At 36.3% G+C, this 21873-nt stretch overlaps 1 protein-coding gene across 1 annotated transcript in view; it reads left to right on the top strand.

Moving 5' to 3' along the window:
* Positions 1 to 5412: 5412 nt before the first annotated feature.
* LOC122525945 (protein dachsous) overlaps positions 5413 to 21873 on the top strand; it is a gene marked incomplete at its 5' end in the record, with an annotated part of 121795 nt that continues 105334 nt past the window's right edge. The window contains one exon of the mRNA XM_043648987.1: positions 5413 to 5448. Coding sequence (XP_043504922.1) covers positions 5413 to 5448 — 36 coding nt within the window. The remainder of the gene's footprint in view (positions 5449 to 21873) is intronic.

The raw sequence follows: 21873 nt of genomic DNA, 5'->3' as shown, positions 1-21873 counted from the left end.
GAATGTTTGTTATCTCGTACGAGTTGAAAAAGGGCAACCGGATAGAAAGAGTTAAGAAATTTTTCATCATTTTCTTCGAACGAATTGTTTTGTTTTTTTGTATTTTATATTTATTAGATTTTCAATAGAAGTCACGTAGGTAATGAATAGATTTTTCTTTAAATAATAATCATAGTTATATATACACTTGGGTAACTTTATTTGGGTATTGCTTTTAAAATTTGAATAATAAGTATTGTAATACGTACGTTCTCTATTTTAGTTTTAAAACTCGTTCGAGGTTGTAAAACATTTGCATAGAAAAATATTATCATCGTAACTTGAGCAATAGGATAGACAAGTAATTTATAGGCAGAGATTGTTATAGGCTAAGCTTATAGGGAAAGTAGTAACAGGTGGATGGATATTGGAACAACTCATGCAAATTCGTATCAATTCTTCTATCCTTCGATACATATTCATCCATTTGCAAATTGATTGCATAATAACTTTCTAACGGTCGACTAAGGTGTCTGTTCTTCTGTCGATAGATAAAACTACGAAAATTGTTAGATAGGAATTACCGTACGGTACAAAGAGTATTGTGGAATTTCGATTAGGTGATTCGAAAGAAATAAACAAAAAGAAAGAGAAAGAGAGAGAGAGAGAGAGAGGGAAGCGTGGGTCGAATCGAAGGAGCGAGATCGCAAGATATAAACAATAACGATCGTTCGAATTCCTAGAGGGTAATTTGTCTAGGCTAGGACAGTTCCGTGTTTATCGTCAACGGTACAGGACGTTTGGATTATCGAAGTCTATAGGGGACACCAAATGTCTCAGGTATTTTGCACTAAAATAAGATTCTTTCTTTTTTTTCTTTTTTAAAATATAAGATTTATTATTTAACGCTATAACAATTCAGTTCACCCGATTATACATTTTTATTTGAAACGTGATTTATTATTTATCGCTATAACATTTTAGTTGAGGGTAGATTATAAAGCATTTTTTTGTTGTTGTTTTTTTTTCTTATATCGTACGTAACGATTACGATACTTTATATAGTTACACATACCGATATACCCTATGTACTTGCAAGTGTAATACTTATTTATACATACGTTGTAAATACGTTTATGTATAGGTTGTTTTCTTTTCACAGCGCATAGGCTACTCTTCCTTCGTGTTTCTTCGAACAGCCATACTTCTTCGCGTTCTCCATCGTCTCTTTCTCTTTACAATTATACGTTCCAAATTGCTGGTTGTAGCGGTACCCCCGACTAACGTTACAATGTTCTCGCTTGTAAAAGAATAAAGTTTGCCCGACGGTGAGGTCGAAGCAACTGAATACGAACGAGATCGTATCGCTTTATCGTCATTTGATTTATTTTTGTCTTTCTGCACTTGGATTAATTTTTATTTCTTATTCTTCTCCTTTTTCTTCTTCTTCTTATTCTTATTCTTATTCTTCAATCTTTTTTTTGTTCGTTTCAATGATAGATTTCTCTTTCTTCGAACTTAACGTTTAATCTTTCTATCCTATTGTTTATATCTAGATACGCATGTATGTATGTATGTATGTCTTTTTACAAAGAGACAGATGTAATTTTATAGTAGTCGTTGAAAAGAGTAATATTCATTTTTTTTTTTAAGAACGGAAGTTAGTAATTTGCTCGACGATGCGTGAACCAGCCAGTGTGGGAAGATAGGATCTTTTATGGAATCGTCGAAATTATGATTTAGGAAGAATTCATTCATCGTCTTTCTTCCGTTTCTTTCCTCGGTAAGAGCAATTTCTATGAAACCATGATCGTTAAAAGCTCGTGGCCCTTCGTCCTTAAAAACCGAGTATATATATGCCTACAACTATAACGCGTTTTAACGACGAATTCACTTTGATGTATTTCGTAAGGTAAAGAGATTTAAGAGAAAGGAACTGTTAAGGAAAATAAGAAAACTAAAGTGAACAAAGAAAAATAGAAAGGGGAAAAAAAAGGAAATATATACACGAATAGGAAGAATGGCAGAAAATGGTCGTTGGCGCGTCCAAAGGAACCGTTACGAGTAATTGCTTTTCTAGAATGCGATTCCTGGATTCCACGGCGCGTTCCAATGCAAAAGATATAAAATACGAAGCGTTTCCGTAATCGTGCCGCACCAAGATGTTTTCCCGTTCCCGTAAGCTAGCCTGTAAACAGCCATTGTTTTCGATCGTTCTAGGCGACTATAGGTACCATAGGAAATACAGAAGCAAGAGAACGAAAAAAAGAATAAAAATAGAAAGATAAAGAGAATGTGTGTATGTATGTATGTATATATATATGTGTGTGTGTGTGTACGCCAGGAAGGGTTCGATCGAAGCTCGTGCACTAACGTAAACCTATCTTTCGCACGATCTACTTGTTCACGTCAAAATTCTTTCTAAAACACACATGGATATTTTGCTCGCACATTTGTTAGAAAAAAATTCACGAACGAGATCCAACCGAATAATTTTCTATCGAAAAATCTACATAATGTAATATAATAAATGATTGTGTATAATTTGTCGATAAGATTTCAACGACTGTTTTACGTAGTTCGATAAAATATGTTTATAACGAGTGGAGAATCGCGGTGGAAATCGATGCGTTAACAGGATCGTAAATGTCGTATTTCAGTGATCGGATTAAGAGAGAGAGAGAGAGAGGGAGAGAGATGGTCCATGCAGATAGGTATCTCTTTCCTTCTCTCTTTTGAAAGGGACGCCATCGGATAATCCTCAGCTCTTGTATCTCCTTGTATCTCTGGAGCGATCGATAGATACAACTCGGATCTTTTCGATTTATCTTCTTGCTAAGCGTCCATCGCGTGTAATCCATATTAATAACGTTTCGGCGTTTTACGTGGACGTTGTCGATTTAAATCGATCATAGACAGATATTATATATATCACGTATAAACCAACTCGAGTTAACTATTAATTATATTGGCGTATATAGAAAATATTTCAGATAAGAGAAATCGATATGTAATACGCGTGATTACACGTGTAATTAAGAATGTAATTGAAATTTTGTTTAATTAATAATTATACGCTTTAGTTTTATCCGTCTTTGGTAGGTATATTTATTTAATGCAATAATTAACCGATAATTGAAGATAATTGGGCATAATCGGTATACTTCGATAGTCTATATAATTAAATATTAATTTCTCTCTCTTTAAAGAGAGAAAGAGAGAGAGAGAGAGGTCATGAAAATCTTTAACAAATGTATCTTTTTATTTTTCCTCTATTTTTATTTCATTATACACCCTATTTTGAATGTTTCTTAAAGAAAACCGTCCGGCGGACACCCTACAGGCAAATCCTTGATTATTCTTTCAAAGGAAAGGAGATATCAATGCCCGGGTAAGAAAAGTCGCGAGTATGGCGGTGTGCTTTAGCGAGTACGAATAGGCTCAGAAGAACGTTTTACCGCTGTTTACGAGACAAGGAAATTAGTTAAATGTGTAATAATGCTCAACGGGTGGTAAGAGTCTCAAGGGGGATTCGTTCTTCCCTTCGTTATACTCCTCGTTTCGTTGAATAAATTGCCACATTCGTAATATACATATATTCCTTTCTTCCGAACGTGAATTCGTTTTATCTTCTTCTTCTTCTTTTTCTTTTTTATTTTATTTGTATTTTTTTCTCTTTCCATTTTGCATTTCACTCGTGTGCTCATTTTCATTAATTCATATACGTTCGTTTTCTCTCGTTAACGCTTCGAATATCAAGCTGTTACGTTTAATCTAGAAGACATTTTTAAATTGTCAATGATCAAACTAATACCATCGATGAGCAGCGAGTCTTCATTTACTAACTCAAATAAATTCGAAAAAAAAAAGAAAAGCCCGTAATAATATTCGATTAGAAAGCGAGAGTTTTAAGGAATATTTTTGGATACGTTTCTCGTATCAGGATTTCAGGGCTTTCAGTCTGTACATCTTTCACCTATTAATAACGATGAAATATGCGGCACGTCGTAAGGGCAACGTTTATGCGCAGAAAGAAAAGTAAGTACTACCCGTGAAAGCAATAATTATGCCGCACTCGTAATTAATTATTACGGTCTGATCCGCCGCCTATCGCTTATCGTGTTCCTTCTCTCTCTCTCTCTCTCTCTTTCTTTCTTTCTTTCTCTCAATGGAGAGTCCTACGTAAAGATATATTACGTCATACGATTACTGTATACGCGATAATTGGAGGAGAAAGGGCCGAGTAGTGTAATTATCGGTAATTATAATCGTCTTGTTGTATCTCGTTTCTTTTATTTTCTTTTTTTTTTTTTATCCTTTTTTGATTCGCAATGTTTGGAAATGTCTCGCGATGGATTGGATCAATAAACAAATTGATTGGTAGAATTGTTTTTTTATTTTTCTTTAACAAGTTCATTAAATTATATTTATTATATTAGTTTATTTTTGAGTATTACGTTTAGATATAAAAATGATAATAAAAATGTATTAAGAAAATGTTCAACGTTTGATATTTATTAATTATATTTATGCATGTAACTTTAAAGTATATATAAATGTATTACAGCGCGCTCTTATTTCGTTTGTAACGAACGAAAGACACATTTCACGTTGGCAAAGTATATTTTGGCGAGTGTTGAATTTAGTGAAGAGTCATCGCGATTAATCGAAACGAAAAGGTAGTTTTCGCAAGTCGGCAATCGGACTTTAATTTCTATCGCATCCAGCGGTAAAAACTACTCGATACTTCTTACCTACACGAGCAAGTGGGTACTTAAGTTTTAAGAGACGGCTAAAGATACGAATAGAGATACAAATAAAGTTGAAAGGTGGTCATTAACGTCATACAAAATATGGTCGTTCGGTTGGTCGCCTAATAATCTGTTTCTTTTCCGTCTCAATTTTCTAAACACGCCTTCGTCAAAAAAATTACATTGCTTTAGCTCGAAATCTGATTTTAAAATCAGTAGCACTGAATATGAATTTCTTTTCTACTTACCAATTATCATATCTAATCTTCGATAATATATATTAAAAAAAAAAGAGCAATCAGGTTTGTGTCAAGTACACATATTCGGATAATAAACTAGAATTAATTACTATCCAGAATAGTATGAAGCAAGAAGTTAACGCTTTAGCAAATCCAACAACGAACGTTGCTCGATTCATATATGTGAAAGTAAAAGGAATTCTATCTTTCTTTCCCTTTCTCATGCAGTTAGAGGCGTGAGACGATTACTATTCATTGCAATTGAAACGTTCACGTGACATCCGATCTGACCGATGCTTGCTTTTCTTTCTGTTTCAGGTAAGGTGGGACCTTCTTTTTCCAGCGGTGCAAAGGAATTTGAGAAAAGGGATATGGTTGTCTCTCAGAGTGAAATTCGATACGAAGAAGAGGAGTAGTAGTAGGAGTAGGAGGAGGAGGAGGAGGAGAAGGAGGAGGACAGTACAAGCAGAGATATAAACGTACAAGTGGATACGTATAATCTTTTTCATTTGAAAAACAACACATACACGTATATATAGTAGATATGGTAGAAGTTGTTGAGAATAAGAGATACCTACGATTGAAAAAGAGAGGTAGAAAGAGATAGATAGAAAGAAAGATAGAGGGGAAGAGTCCAGTGACTCTGCTAGTTGCGTAAGGGCTGGCGACCTTCGCGATCCGAAGATCCGTTATGCAGGCTGCACCGACTGGAATCGGCATAGCATTATCCGGACGCACTCTCCGCACCGCGAAACGACTTTCAAAATCGTTTCGCGGTACTCGATACTCTGCCGCAGCTGTTACAGTCCTGACCGCATGAAACCATCTACCCAATGAGAATCCTTTATCTCCTCATCGAAATCGAATCCTGTCGAAGGAAATTAAAATACTCTCAACGCGAGGTATAATATGTTTCCGACGAAATGTACCAGTAACGATTTCTTAATAGAAATATCTTTCTCTTTTCTTCTTCTTCTTTTTTACATTTTTTTTTTATTTTCTTATATTTTTTTAAATTAATATCCAAACAAATTGTATAGACGCAATTGAATTTAATTGTATAGAAGTAGTTGACCACCGATCAAAAAGAGTGAAAGAGATTTGATTTTTTTAATCGGAGCATTCCATCGAATGCTGACCTTCGCAACATGCCAGTCACCTGCTGGATGATTTTCCAATGGTGAACAACGGACAACAATATCTCTCTTTCTCTTTTTTTCTTACTCGCTCGCTAACTCACTCACTCACTCACTCACTCTGTACGTTCTCAATGTCAGAGCTACTTCTGTCTTTGAGCCAATACGAGACCGATACGATCTGCAAATCTCATCTCTCCTTTCGGTTCTTTCTCGAGTAGTAGTAGTAGTAGTATTAGTAGTAGTAGTAGTAGGTGGAGAAAGAGAAAGAGAGAGAAAGAAAAATAGAGAATAAAGGAAGATGGACCGCCTGTACCAGAGCCTGTACGTGCAATGTACCCGAGAGAACGAGATATCGGACACTGACCCGCGCAACTTACCGACTGACTACGGTTTCTCGCAGAGAATATATCATTTACTCTTTACACGGCCATTGTATGCATCCTCTTGTGGGAATAACGTATTTCACGGAGGCATACACCACGTTTTCTAGCTAGAACTATTCAATGGTTCTTTTTATCCAAGACACGTCCCTGTATATTCTTTTTTTCTTCAATGAAAGGGAAATGATTTCGGTACGGGTTTACAAAAAAAAAGGAAAAAAAAAAAGAAACTAAATGTTCCACTTACGTTTAACTACCATGATAAATCCCATACATGGGATATTTCACGGGTGCATACGGTTTTTCTAATTTGTACTAACTAGTGACTCATGTAGGTCTAAAACACGTTCGTGTAATTTTCTTTTTTTTTTTTTTCTTTATTTCTTTTTCCTCTACTTTATCGTCTAACGAAAGTGAAATAATTTCGGTTCGGGTTTACAAAACACGAAAAAGAATAGTAATTAACTAATACGATAAACCATATCCACGTATAGGCATTTATTATTATAGAAAAAATATCTCGGAAGATAGTTTAGATGCAAGGATTCTTTTGCTTCCTTAACGTCCGAAGTAGATCTTATCGAAATAACGGTAAGCAGATTTTTTTAGCAACTCGTTAGATCTGGATTGTCAGTAGCCAGAAAGATCGAGATGAGATCTCGATGGTGGTAGGTAAATCAAGTCGGAATATCTATCTACCTATATATATACCTTCTTGGAAAATTTCTTGTCATCTTTAATTGGCACCGATCAAAGTTCAATGACATTAATATAGAAAAAAAAAAAAAAAATTAAACAGTCAAATTGTAAGAAGAATAATTAGGCGTTAAATATTAAGAAATAGATACACAAATTTATCAAAATGGGAAATAATTTTCAAGTAGAGAAATTCTATTCGAGACAATGTGGATACAAGTGAAAACGAGTTTTTCGAGAGTTAATAGTGAAGTAAGTTAAAATAAAAAGAAAAGAAAAGAAGGAAAAAGATAAAACAAGAGAGAGAGAGAGAGAGAGTAAAAGGGCCCGGTCGCAGGTTTCTTTTTCCCTAATTGGCCGGCTCGAATATTTTTCGGAAGCGGTCACGCATATCTCACGGACTCGGAGCGTGAGGTTCATCGGAGGAGACTAGATTCCTGGGTTCCGAGGGATAAGAGTAGAGCGAAGGGAAAGAGGACTAGTCACCGGTAGCTAGGTGGCCAGTTAGCGGCCGAGTGTCGTGTTTGCGTTGGCTCGTCGTAAACCTGCCAAGAAGAGGGACCGTGGATAGCCACCGTGGAGGAGGCTGCACCTATCTTCTCACCCTCTTCTTCTTCTTCTACTTCTACTTCTACTTCTGCTTCTACTTCTACCTCCATTTCTTCTTTTTTCACCTCCTCCTTCTCTTCTTCGTCCTCTTTTTCCTTTATCTCCTTCCAACTTCTTCCACACTTAAACTTTCCTGTCCTTCTTCTTCTCCTCCTCTTCCTGTACGCGTCGATTTAAAATCTTTTCTACTTCTTACCGTCAAAGAATCTCGAAAGGAAACTATTTCTCCCGATTCCCATCGTTTTTAAAAAGAATTCCTAACTCTCGATTCGAGTATTAGGAAAACTTTAACGCGCTAGTCCGTTCCGAATGAATTTCTATTCGAATAAATATCGGTCCGATTCAATCGTCGTGTAAGAGAATTTTTTTTATATAAATTAGGTAAAAAAGAAAAAAAAAAGTAAAATACGAAGAAGAAAAAGAAGAAGAATATAAGAGAAAGTAGATAATATATTTATTCATCGCTGATACATAAAACATTCATTTCTTTTACGCATCTCGGTATCCGGTTCTAGAAGAAAAAAAAAGAAGAAACTCTATGAAAAATAAAAAATATGGTGTTACTCAGCCGGAGGAGGCGGCTCGTTTAAAAACACAACTTCGCGTTCCTCTAAGTAAGCGTAATCAGAGTCGGGATAACTAACTGGATATCACCTACGCGAAGTTACGACTAGATCGGAAATATCGAAAGGATTCGTTATCTGAGGAAGGTACTCGATCGTGTCATAGCAATGGCAAAAACAGGTTTAGTATCGAGCATGTTAGCGTGTGTAGTATAACAGTCCTTTGCCATCCTAGTCGTCGTCATCGTCGTCATCGTCGTCGTCGTCGTTCTCACATGGGTGTCTAGCCGATTTCCTGCTGGATTACCGATGTTCATGGCGTCCTTAATCAAAAGCCAAATGGCGAAAAGATTTGTGGGAACTCCGTGGTCGTAACGTTATATATATCTACCCAAAGGATCATTATTTATTAAAGGAAATTCTCAACGTTAAATTCTTATACGTGTCCTACGAGATCTTAATTCCTTCTTTAATACAATTAAATAAACGTCGAATGCGTATAGATACGCGTATTCGTACACATACACATACGCAAACATATATATACGAGATACTTACTTTTCCTTAGAATTAGACAGATCATTAGACGAATATTTGCAATACTTTCATCGCGAGCATGACATAGGAGGTAGCCGTTGGCCGTTTCTCGTTAATTTCTTCTTGTTTTTTTTTGCTCTATACTTTTTTTTCTTCTCTTTCCCGAAAGATATATATATGTATAGAAACCGGTGTGCGCGTGTGTGTACGTCAAGAGTAACATTTCGATGCAACGTATCGCATGATCGATGATCTCACCTTAACCACGTCGGGTTAGAAAATCTTAGGAGCACGGTTAAAGTCTCTAATCGACATTCTCGAGGTTGCTGCGATGGAAAACGAAGTGGGGTAAGAGTTGGAAAGAAGAGGAGGAGGAGGAGGAAGGGGAGGAGGGGAATTGAAGGAAGGGGTTTCTAGAGGGTTTCCTTATCCCACGTGCTATTCCTTCGGCGTTGACTTAGCGGAGAAGCAAACGAGAGTAAGAAAGAGATGGAAAAAAAGAAACAGAAAAAGAAAGAAAGAGAGAGAGAGAAAGAGAGGAGAAAAATATTCCGGTACACGAAAGTCACGGTACCGCGGACTCTCATGAAAGTCGATGAAGCAGTCGATTCGCTCGATGGTGTTCACGGCGAAGAGACGTCGTCGATTTCTGCCTTCATGCTCGACTTCCGTGCACGTCGCAAGATTATGCTCTCTTACTCCTATCTCTTTCTATGTTTCTCCCAACTTCTTCTCTTCTATTTTTCGAATAAACGAACTAGCTTTAAAAGAGAGAGAGAGAGAGAGACAGATCACCTTCCGGTTCTGCTATCCGTGCCTTGAAAGTAGATTTTAAACACGTTTATTTTACTCTTACCTTGAATTATGATTTTATTCAGTTGTTTTTTTTATCTTTTTTTTGATTCTCTCTTCTAGAAATTCATATATAATAATATAATTCCTATTATTTCTATATTATACGAATGTATATAGATGCGTGTGTGTATAGAGTTTGCATGTATAATTTATCACGCGATCTCTATTAATGCGAATTTAATCTCACACAATCGTACCAAGGACAATTTCTTAATTACACGATTGACTGCAAAGTCTTGATTTCGTAATAGAGGAATTAAGAAATATTGAACAAAAGAAAAGTGGACTTTAAGAAACGTGAAAATCGTTCGCGACTACTCACAACTGTTGTTACTTCATACGCGTTCACCTCGAAACCCTCCGTGAAAGAAGAACTCCTTCTCGTGATAATCCTTTATCCTTTCGACCTCGTTCTCAAATAATCCGTATTCACGATCGGCCGAGTCATTAATGATTCTTCCGTGCGTGCGTGTATGTACGTACGTTACATGCGTGGGTGGTGTGGTAATCGGTACGTTATAGTCGGAGATTGGTAACTGTGGATCTTGATATTTTGATCTTAAGTGACGAAGGATAATCAAAATTATTTCCATTGGTATGAAAAATTGTCTGATCATTTTTTAATACGATTTCAAATTTTTTTTTTTTCTTCGTCGTAAACGTTTATTAATTCGCATTTAAAAAAAAGAAAATATATATATATATATACATATATACGAATGAAAATAAATGTGCATGAATATGACGTTGGAAGTATTCAAATTTACCAATCAGGATTTCGAGCAAGCACCTTAACTCGACTTTCACGAAGAAACAGTCCTCTGGGAAGAGACACGCATCTCTCCGAAGAAACCAGAAGAGAGAAAAGAGAAAGAGAGAAAGAAAGAAGTCTCGGAAGGATGTTACGTAAGAGAGGATCCGTTCCACGAGGTATTCTTCCTCCTGGCGTCCACATCTATGTCCTCTTTCTCTTCTCTCTTTCTTGTTCGCATCGAAAAGCATGCTCGTTCCTTCTGGCTAAGGCGCGTCATAACTCAGAGACATCACCGTTTCGTGATTACGAGTCATTAAGGAGCTGCGAACCGGTCGCTAACAGCATCCTACTCCTTTGTGCGTATCTACCCTATCTCTCTCTCTCTCTCTTTCTTATCTTTTTTCTTTCTTTTCTTTTTTCTTTTTCTTATGTTAGTGACGTAGGAGGAAGAAGAGAATATAGCCGAAGGTGAGGCAGTGTCGCGTGGAAATTCCTCGTGGCTTTCGAGTTCAACATTTCGGTGGGTTCAAAGTTCAACCCTACGGTCCAGATCATTTGTTAACTTCGCTGCGGGAGCTCGTATCTCTGTCAAATTCTTCATCTTCTTATATTACATATGTATAATATGTTACGTTTCGTTAAATTTTTGTTCCTTTTTTTCGTCTCTTCGCACTTACGTTAACAAGATCCTATCGACAGACTCGAAATCGAGTTCGAAAGTATAATATATTTTCTATCTTTAAATCACGTTTCACGTACAGCGTCGTATTATTCGTTAAGTTCGATTATACGAAAATTCGAGTGACGCGGGGTTTGATATAACGGCAATGGTTGAAGGATGATAGTGGGAGAGAAAGAAAAAAAATTAATAATAAAAAAAAAAAAAAAAATTCTATAGGAATTTCTATGGTCCATTCTTAACTGATCACGCCAACGGAATTATTGAATATTTATAGCGTCCGCGACGTAAAACAATGAGTATTACGAGAGCCCACGCAATTCTCGACTTTGTCTACGTCCTACGATCATATGAATTTCAGCGTCTTCTTCGTTTTACGACTAGTACGTATATAAAGTCTTATTCGTATATAACGTAACTTAAATAGATATAATAGATACTCAAGATTATATTTTTATCCTTTAATTATCGATATAAAATTATAATGATTGAAGGCGAAGTTATTCTTATTTTTTTGTTTACCCGTTATTTCAAATAACGACGCTTATGCGTGCTCGTAATATGCACACGTACGTGTGCGCGCGCATGTGTGTAGAAATTAATGGACAATTAGCGATTATTTAAAGTACAAGGGGGAATAAACGTGAAATCATTTTCGTCCATTCGCTTTATCGTTTCTAATCGTCACCTTCTAATCTTTGCGGGCGAGTACCTAAGCAGTAGAAAAGCTAATTATCTTCAGGCTCGTTAAATAGCCGGAAGTGCCGTTTAGAAAGCTTTCTAATATGAAAAAGATTCGTAATGAAATAGAAAAAGAAAAAGAAAAGAAAAGAGAGAAAAAAATGAAAAATAATTGTATTATTGAAAAAAAAAAAAGAATCATTGCCGACCTCTCGACATCGTTCGCTGATTCAGCAACGAGCTCGGATAGAAGAAGAAACTCTTTCTTTTCCCCTTTTTCCGATTGACCTTGACGAAGCGTATAGAGGAACGTCCAAACGCGATATAGAATTCCATTAGCTGAATCGCGCCATTTCCTGATTCGTCGAGGCGAAAAGCGTACTTACATACACGTGTACACACATACATATATATATATATATATGTATGTATATATTCTCGGGAATAGGAATACATGGAAGGAAGCGTGCCTTAACGCTAATCGACTAATCTGCGAGCACCATCATTGAAGAAACTCGCAAGTGGTAGCGGCATGGATGGTGGACCAAAAGAGCTACGAGTCACCGATGATGCGCACAAGAAGGAAACGTCAACGCAAGAAAACTGGGAACCGTAATGTCCGCGATGGCTGCTTCTGCTGCTGCTGCTGCTGCTTCTGCTGCCTAATGCACTTCTCGCATGAGAAAGAAAAAGAAAGAAAGAGAGAGAGAGAGAATGTGTATCCCTTTCTCAGTCTTTCTTTTCCATCCGTTTCGCGTTCTTCTCTCGTCATCGGTGTAACCATCAAGAATGACAGTATCCTACTGAATATTATTTAGTCGGATGGAAAAGAAAACGAAGATTTATTAAAGTTGAGAAACTCGTAGTGTATTCTCACGTGTTACCTTCTACGCAGATTATTCGTACGTTTCTCTTTCGTGATCGGGTGTGTTTAGGATAGATGGATAAGAGGATACTTTGATCTTTGATGATTACCCTTTTTTTTTTTTTTTCGTTTTTCTTCTATCTATTTCTTTCCTACATCGTAGTTTTCTCTTTGACAATTTATTTCACGTAAGAATATAATATAATACTTTTTCCCATTTTTTAACGCCGTCCAATTTCCTTTCGTAAAAGAAATTTTAAACGAAATGAAATAGTCGTAACGATTTTAAATTGAATTGGTTATTTCGTTTCTTATAGTAATAATAATAATAATAATAATAATAAAAAAGTGTCGTAATAGCGCGTAAATGTCTCGTGATTTGATTTCTTTTTTTGGTATTAATTTAAACAAAAAAAAAACTCGTTATACGCTAAAATTTTTCGAATAAAAACGAATTCGAGAGAGATCATTGTAGAAAACGTAGACGATTCGAAATCGTACGTAAGAAGGGGTTATTCGCGAACCTTTACGTGAAAATAAAAGAAAGAAAATTATTCTTTCATATAGGACAAATATATCCGTAAGATTTTACACAAGGAATAAATATTCTTGCACGTTATCCGAGATTTAAGATTCGCGTGGCGGAGAGTAATCGCCGCATAGCGCGAAAGTAAAAAGCCGCGAGGTGTCCGATATCGTCCGCGAGCTTGTAACACGATATATCGCGAGAAGTCTCGGTGTACTTCTTGGCTCCCTGTATTCGTTTAACATTTGAAAATTCAATCGACCGAGATACAGGAATAACGCAAATTAATATTAAATATATTTATTGTTTTTTAATATACGTTTTGAATTAGTGATATCAAGTTTAAAATCGAGTTATTAAGAAAAATATCAATTCGAATGACATGGGTTAGATAATAGGGATATATGTTTTGTGTTTTTTCATAAGATTGCGAGCACGGTTGCAATATAATTAGACGGAGAGAAGAAGACTATTCGAATTGTTTTAATTACGTTATTTTTTTATTTATATGGTTTTAATATACGTTTTGAATTTGTGATATTAAGTTTAAAATCGAGTTGCTAAGAAAAATATCAATTCGAATGACGTGGGTTAGATAATAGGGATATATATTTTTTGTTTTTTCATAAGATTGCGAGCACGGTTGCAATATAATTAGACGGAGAAGAAGATTATTCGAAGAAAATAAAAATAAAAAAAGGAAAAAAAAAGTTGACCAGATTTTCTTCGTTCGCGTGTTAGAAGAAAACTTGTCCGACCACAGAAAGAAACTGGTCACACCTTGCGGTCGAAAAGTATCCATCCCTCCATTCTCGTGTTCGTAGTTTTCATCCATCTTCTTCGGTCCTACCTGCATTACCCCATTTCTGTCTCTCTCTCTCTCTCTCTCTCTTTTTTTTTTCTTTCTTTTTTCTATATTAGGTGTATAAAACATGTGCGTGTATATATCCTTGGTCGTTTGGTTATTTATAAACGAGCTTTTGCTAAAAGTCGAGCGTGCGTTCCCTCTCACTGGGTTCTAGTTATTTATAAATCGAGAAAGAAGGTTGGACCGACAGAAGTCTCCTGCATTACATCCTTTTTTGCGTCCATCTGGCCCGCCTTCTCGACCTTCACAAGAGTCCTCCACTCTTCTCTTCTACGCAACCGACTCGCAAAAAGCTTCTTCTCGGATCGTGCGAGTCTTTTCCAAAGGACTCTCTATATCCATTTCTCTCTCTCTCTCTCTCTCTTTCTCTTTCTTTGAAGACACGGATAGGTTAAATTAGTCTGGTAGGATGAACGAGAGTTACTTTTTTGTTGAACTTCTATAAAGTAATTTAAGTTTTATAATATACGTCGAGATAATTCGACGCTTTTGACAGAAATTTATGTTACCATGCTCTCGTAAAAATGGATTCTAAGTGATTGCGAAATCAAAGAAAGCAAAGCGAAATGAGAGTCTTGATATTATTTTTCTTTTTCTTATTTTTCCATTTGTTATTTTTACTTTTTCGTCGTTCGCTTTATTGTTTGTTTGGTCAAGGATTTTTAAGTAAAGTTTCGCGAAAAGAGATAAACGATCTCTATCTCTTTCTCTTTTCTTTTAAGCACGACTTAAGCGTACAAGAAAACCAGCGTTACATTGTGGTAGAGATTAGATCGGCTTTTAGTTTCCGCGTAAGAATCTATAGAAACGCGTGCCTGTGAGCAGTAAGATCGAATTGGGAGTTGGGTTTGGTTTAAAGTCCGGTCGTGGGAAGGGTCGAAATTGATCTCCTACGAGAATTACTTTCTCCTCTTTGTAAATACGTAGATACATACATACGTTGGTGCGTTAAATTCTTACTAACAAGCTAGGCTTTTCATTCTCATTATTGTCGCGTAACGAGTTGAGAATGTACAAATGTATCTAAACAAAACAAAACAATTTAATTGTTTTATTAGTATAGAATTTCAAACAAAATATCCTTTCGAATATTCTTTACGAGCTGATTATAATGCGCAACACGTTTCAAACTCTATAAATTATAGTACCATATATATTTCAAAATTAGTCGAATATTTTTCTTAAATACTATATAGAATAAAATATCGTTACTTATATACGAACACAACTTACGAAACGTTTTAAATTTATAAATAAATAATAACAATATAAATTCACTTAAAAACAATCGAATATATTTATATTAAATACTATAAAGTTTAAAGAAAATATCGTTGTTGTGTTTACGTAGCACAGTTACATGGGTAACATCTTTTAAAGCTGTAAATTGCGGTATCTCAGGTGTATCTCACGAGTATACATATATATATATATACCATAGTACAATCTCTCTAAAAGACATTTTCCATTTGTGTCCTTTGTTCGTAAAAGAGTAGGTAGGAAGATGGAAAGAGGAAAGAGAAGAGGAATGAACGCGTCGAGCATGATGGAAAAAAGAAGTTAGTGGGGAGGAGCGTTGGATATTATTTGCCACTAAAGCAAAGGACAATTTAAAAGCTATTACTATTACTCACCGGAGCTCGGTATGTACACACTTAAGGACGTGTCTTCTCGAAGGATAGAAGAAGAAAGAATAAGATACAGTCGCAGAAAGAAAGGAAGAAAGAAAGAGAGGGAGCGAGAGAGGGAAAGTTGCGCGAGGGGTTTCACTCCTCCCCCTTCTCTTTCATAGGATCGTTTTGCGTGACCGAATGCTTCCCTTTTCCCTCCCGCCCTTCCTTTTTCTTCTGGCATCCCTCCTCTTGTTCTTTCTCGCACCCCTGGAAGAGCACAGAGCAACGCTATTTTCACGGTGTTACGTGCGAATGTTTTACGCTCAAGAGTTTTACACGAGAAAGGTTACGCTCGCTCTTGCAACAGTTGCGAAAAGGGGACGTAAAACGATTTTAAGAAGAAGAGGGAGAGAGAAGGAGAGTAAATCTCGGTTTCGTAGCTTCAAAGAATCTCTTCTCGATCTTGCAACCTTCCTCCAAGCGGAAGGTTCCTTCGGGCTACCGCCTTCGGAGAACTCGTTTGCGCGAAAATCGTAAAACGCGAATGCAGGCTTGCGCTCTTTGATCCTTCCTTTTTTTTTCCTTCTTTTTCGTTGTTTTTCTCTCTTTTCTTTAAGTTTAAAGCTCGATGAATTCTCGTATTTATTTATTTTTTTCTTCTTCGGTTAGAGTACGGTATCGGTGAAGTAGAGTAAATTCAATATATATATATATAGATCTAAAAGATACAAATAATTACGTACCATGTCGAGGTAAGATATTTCTAAAAAAAAAAAATTACATTTACGTGATTAGAAAGTGTAGTATAAAAATGAGTATTAGAACGTGTTACATCGAAACGTAATGCAAAGAGAAATACGTAAGTGTCTTGCATTATATCTTACAAACACCTCCTCTGATAAAAAAAGATTATTATATATATCTGAATTACTTATTTTTCTAAGGTGTGTTAAAAAATATCAATTTAATATATTTCTACACGGAAACGATCTCAACATAACATTTTCAATCATTCGTATTAGTGAGGATATAAGATTAGCTTTCTAATAGCTCGATACATTTCTAATCTAACACATTTTCGTAGTCTGATCTATTAATCTTTAGATTGTATGTAGCGGTCTCCGAAGCGAGATAAAAAGAAAAGGAAAGATGATCCCGCTACTGGTCTCTCTCTCGAAAGAAAGAAAGAAAGAAAGAAATGCTCGTGTCGGGCGCGGTCGACCTCGAGAAAGGAAGGAACGAACGTATACTATACTTACTACTACCTTTGAACGAACACACCATGCGTCGCAACGTCCTCTTCGTCTTCTTCTTCCACCTCCTCCTCCTCCTCATCCTCCTCCACTTGCTTCTCTTTCTCCTTCTTCTTCTCCTTCTTCTTCTTCTTCTTCTTCTTCTTCTTCTTCTTCTCTTATTCGAGGCGCAACATTCTCGAATTCCTTGCGCGGGAGATTAAGATCGGCCGCTCGAGAAAAGCCAAAGAAGAAGCCATGGGGACTCTCGTGTGTGCGTGCGGTGACTCCGTTAAGACGAGTCAGACGAAAGAAGAAGAAGAAGAAGAAGAAGAAGAGGAAGAAAAAAAAGAGACAAAAGATATAGAAGAAAGAAAGAAAGAAAGAAAGAATGAAAGAAAGGATGGCTGCATAACGACGAAGACGAAGACGAAGAGTATAAGGAAAGAAATAATCTCACGAGGTCGGCCCTCGTTAGTCTCCGAAATCTCCGAATAATGGTCCATCCTCCATTAAACAAACAATCATTTTTGCTGAGTGTGCCTACGAATTATACCATGTCGATCTTGATTCTTATGTCGACGATTAAGTCTTCGGTACCATCGAGAAAAGATTCTTCGAATGATCTATGGATCTTATAAGTGGAATCGATTACTGTATATGATGTAAAGAAGAATAACGATGTGATCCTTTCTTAACGAATTTCATTTTCTTTTTCTTTTTTTCTTTCTTTTTACTCGGTTAATGATATTTATTATTTTGTCGTTGATATATATATACATACACAAATTTGTTATTTATATTATTTTGTTTTTTTTTTTCTTATACAAATTGCACGATATTTTTACATTGTTACACGATATAATGAATTTTTGTAAAAGAAAACTTTGAGAGACGTGGTATATAAATGATATTACTAGACGTGAGTTCATGCTTTTGGACTAATGATATTTATTACGTTTCTTTACTGAGAATCGTTGAAAGACAAGATTTCGTGATATACTCGTCATTACAATTTGGATGAAATCAGTGCGATATAACGAAGGAAACAATTTGAAGAAATAGATTCTTCTCTGAGTGGTGGTAGCCAAAGGCGATTTTTCGAGAGGTTGGTACTACCCCACTCGCGTCGGCAAAATCACTGACGATCACGACTCCTAATTCTAATAGCCCGAAGACTGCACCTGCCGTAAACACGCTACTCCTTACCGCACCTTACCGCACCTTACCGCACCTTACCGTGCTGTTTCATTCGAGGCGAGCACCGACAATCGTCCTCTCGCGTTTTTCTTTCTTCCTTTTCTTCCCTTTCTTTTTCTTTTTATTTGTTGTTTATTACTGGTAGCAACGCATATCCATCCACGGCGTGTCGTGCATGTAGCTCGTAAAATTTACGAATGGCAGCTCAAATTGCTCGAAATGGCTAACTTTTTTTCGGAAACTTTCCCAATCTCTCTCGAATGTGTATACTTTTTCGATGGGCAGGCAGGCATATACCGCGTGCATGCTTTAATCGATGATTTTTATAAGAGAAGGGTAAGAACCCCCTACTTTGTTCGACAAAAAGAAAATAATCGAACGAAGTAAAGTCTACATTGTTGCACGTGCAAACTGATCGATCTTTATATGTAATCGTCTCTCTCTCTCTCCTCAAATAATATTATAGTTATTAACTTTAGCGCGAATACGATCATGCGACGACGATTATGAACAATCATCGACAAAATTAGATTCTAATATGTTTTCCAATCGCGTAATGAGTATAACAACGATCTTTTTTGCGTTTTCATTTCCAATCGTGTAGAATTTCTCTTTTATATAATATAGAATAGTAATCGTTAAAATCGTTACAAAAAAATATGACCAATCAAAATGATTCGAAAGTTTAAACGGAAACCAAGGATATCGTTATGTGGAAATAAGTGAAGAGATAAAGAAAATAAAATAAAATAAAATAAAATAAAATAAAATAAAAGAAACTAAAAAAATAGTAAGAGAATGAACAGAGAGACGAAAGAGGTAAAAAGTTATGGGAATCACGTCCCTAATTATTCGCCGTCCGTATTACCGTATTCGCTCGCAATTCACGGCCGCAAATAATACAGCGTAGCGAGTAACACGAGGAGCGCAATCTCAACCCACACTGGTCACACGGCAACCTTATCCATGTAGATAAAAGAGAAAGAGAATGAGAGAGACAGAAACTAAGGACCCTAAGAGGATATCCTTTTTTATCATTCGTCTCCTTAGTAAACACACACACACACACACATACACACAAACGCACTCTCACTTTCTCGTTCTTACTTCATTCGCGTTGATTACGTGCCGCGATTGTCTCTCCTGTTCGCGACGACACGCATACCTCACCTTAAGCCTTAACGAGCTTGAATCCTACAGACTTATTAGGGACAACCATGAAGTGCCATCCCTTCCATCCTAACCCTAATATACCACGAAGAAGTCATTCTCGTTAAATTCTTGATCAAAATGTTTTAATTCTTCTGTACAGTTTTCTGATGTATTATATTCTCATTGTTTCATATTTCCTGGGTTTCATATATAGTCGCAGAAGTATTCGTACATGCTTTTATAATGTAAAATATTAGAATGATTATTGACTGAAACTTATTATAGGATAATAAATGCTTACAAATTGATTTAAATTTGAATGCGGATGAAAATGTTATTGTTAGAGAAATACATGTATATAATTTTGCAAATGTGATAACAAAAGTTAGCTTTAAAAGATATTTGTGTGCGCGGTTCACAAGATATAATTCAAATATAATGAATATTTGTATAAGTCGTATGCTTTTCACACGATTGAGCATACTCTATATATTTTCATAGTTTGAAATATATTTGATTTCATAAACGCGTTACAATTTTCTAGAGCGTGGAAGGATTTATTAAGTAAAAATGTAGAGAAAGGCAAATGGTGGATGAAGGAATTACGGGCTTTGGTAGTCACGATAGAACGCCTAATGATCCGTGAAATAATTAATGGGCTGCGACTCGTTCTCGTATTCAGTATTGAGGAAGTAGTTGAATTAATAAAAGGAATCTCTCGCCTCTCTTTACCCTTTGTTTTTTACTATTTAATTTGATCCGAGAATCACGGCAATTTCAGCAACTTCCCGAGTGATTTAAACGACGGTTATATCTTCGTGCTACTTAAGACTTACAATATTCTTCTCTTGTCGTGAAAATACGAATAGATAAAAGAATGAGAAGTTAAACGTGTACCACCAACTCTGGGAATAGCAAAGATTTATTTACCGAGCTAGCGAATCTCTTTAATTTAAATACAATAGATAGCAATATAGAGTATTGCTCTCGTTTCGTTTCGTTTCGTTTCGTTCGATTCCGTGCACGAAGATAATCTTCATCGATCATTCGCCAATTAAATAATCCCGTCCATTGTTTCGCGTAATAGAAACGTTATTATTTTAAATAGTACGTGTCAGGTATAATATGGAAAAACATTTGAAAAATGTTTTTTCGAATGTAAGAAGAAAAAGAGGAAGAGGAAAACAACGAGAAAAAGAAAAATATAACGGACGTTAAAGTTGAATAAATATCCTTACGCAGTTACGAAGTAACATTCCAGTTCCTCGCGTTCTCATTTTATCGTCAGGTGATTATCGGGAGCGTTCGTTGAATAAAAAGGGAAGACCACACGGCTAATTATACGAGGAATTTAATGATTCGCGCGAAACGACGATACGAAAGCGACGAGTGGAAGAGGTTCCCGTCGTCTAACACCCAATTATCAAGGCCACCGATAACGGTGGTGAAACGATCGACGAGAAAATCGATAGGCGTTCTTTCTCTCTCTCTCTCTCTCTCTCTCTTTTTCTTATTCCTCTAACATCCTACTTCTTCTCCATTTTCTCTCTTATTTTCGATATAATTACACGAAGGTCTCGAGAGCAAAAGAAAGAGAGAGAGAGAGAAAGGGAGGGAGAAAGAGGGAGAAAGAGTGCGATCAGCACGCACTGATATTCCTGTCAGCAAGGAAGAAACCCTCCGCTTTCGAAGTAGAAACTGGGCCTTACTTCGGCCGGCTACTTTCGAGACAAACCGCCGATAGGCAATTAATCTCGAACGCGACGTCCACGAAGAGAAAAGGAGAAGAAGAAGAAGAAGAAGAAAAAGAAAAAGGAGAAGAAGAGGGAAAGAGAAGGGGAAAAAGAGGAAGGCCGACGTTAAGCGAAAAATCTACAGAGTATCGTCCTTTCCTCTCTCTCCTCTCTCTCTCTCTCGTATAGGGACTCGCTCGGGACACCATCCAATTTGAGAGAGATATCTTAACCTGTTGCTAGTAGTCAGCAATACGGTCCAATAAATAATGTCGTGCTAAGAACGAGAGAAGAAGAGATAGAGGTAGACTCGTGGATAGAGATTAGTACATCGTGTGTTGCTGAGTACCATCCTTTACACCTCGTCCCCTCTCCTCCTCCTCCTCCTCCTACTCCTCAATCTCTTCCTCATCCTCCTTTTTCCTGGTCTCTCCAAAGAAGATGCTATTTCTGTCCTATAATTTCTGACCTATATATCTCTTTTATAAAACAGAAGAACCTTTTTCAATCTCTCAGTATTTTTTTTTTAGATAGGGATAAGTGTTCGGATAAACCAATGGACTACTTTCAAGATAGGTTGTGTCTGAGTATACGAAAAAAAAAAATAAGAAAAATAGTAATCATTAATGTTTTTGAGAAAGGAATGTTGAAATAATTTCTGACCTATTTATATCTTATAAAAAACGGATGAACCTTTTTCATTCTTTTAGTAATTTCTTTTTCTTTTTTTTTTTAAACGAGGATAAGAACCGAAGGACTACTTTCGAGATTGCTTGTATTAAAGTATAGAAAAAAAAAACAAAATAGAATCAAATGTTCTTT

This window comes from Polistes fuscatus, unplaced genomic scaffold (assembly GCF_010416935.1).
Source record: "Polistes fuscatus isolate 324 unplaced genomic scaffold, CU_Pfus_HIC Scaffold10, whole genome shotgun sequence".
NCBI classification, from domain to species: domain Eukaryota; kingdom Metazoa; phylum Arthropoda; class Insecta; order Hymenoptera; family Vespidae; genus Polistes; species Polistes fuscatus.
The sequence above is the reverse complement of the archived record's forward strand: the minus strand, read 5'-3'. Positions and strand labels throughout refer to the sequence as shown.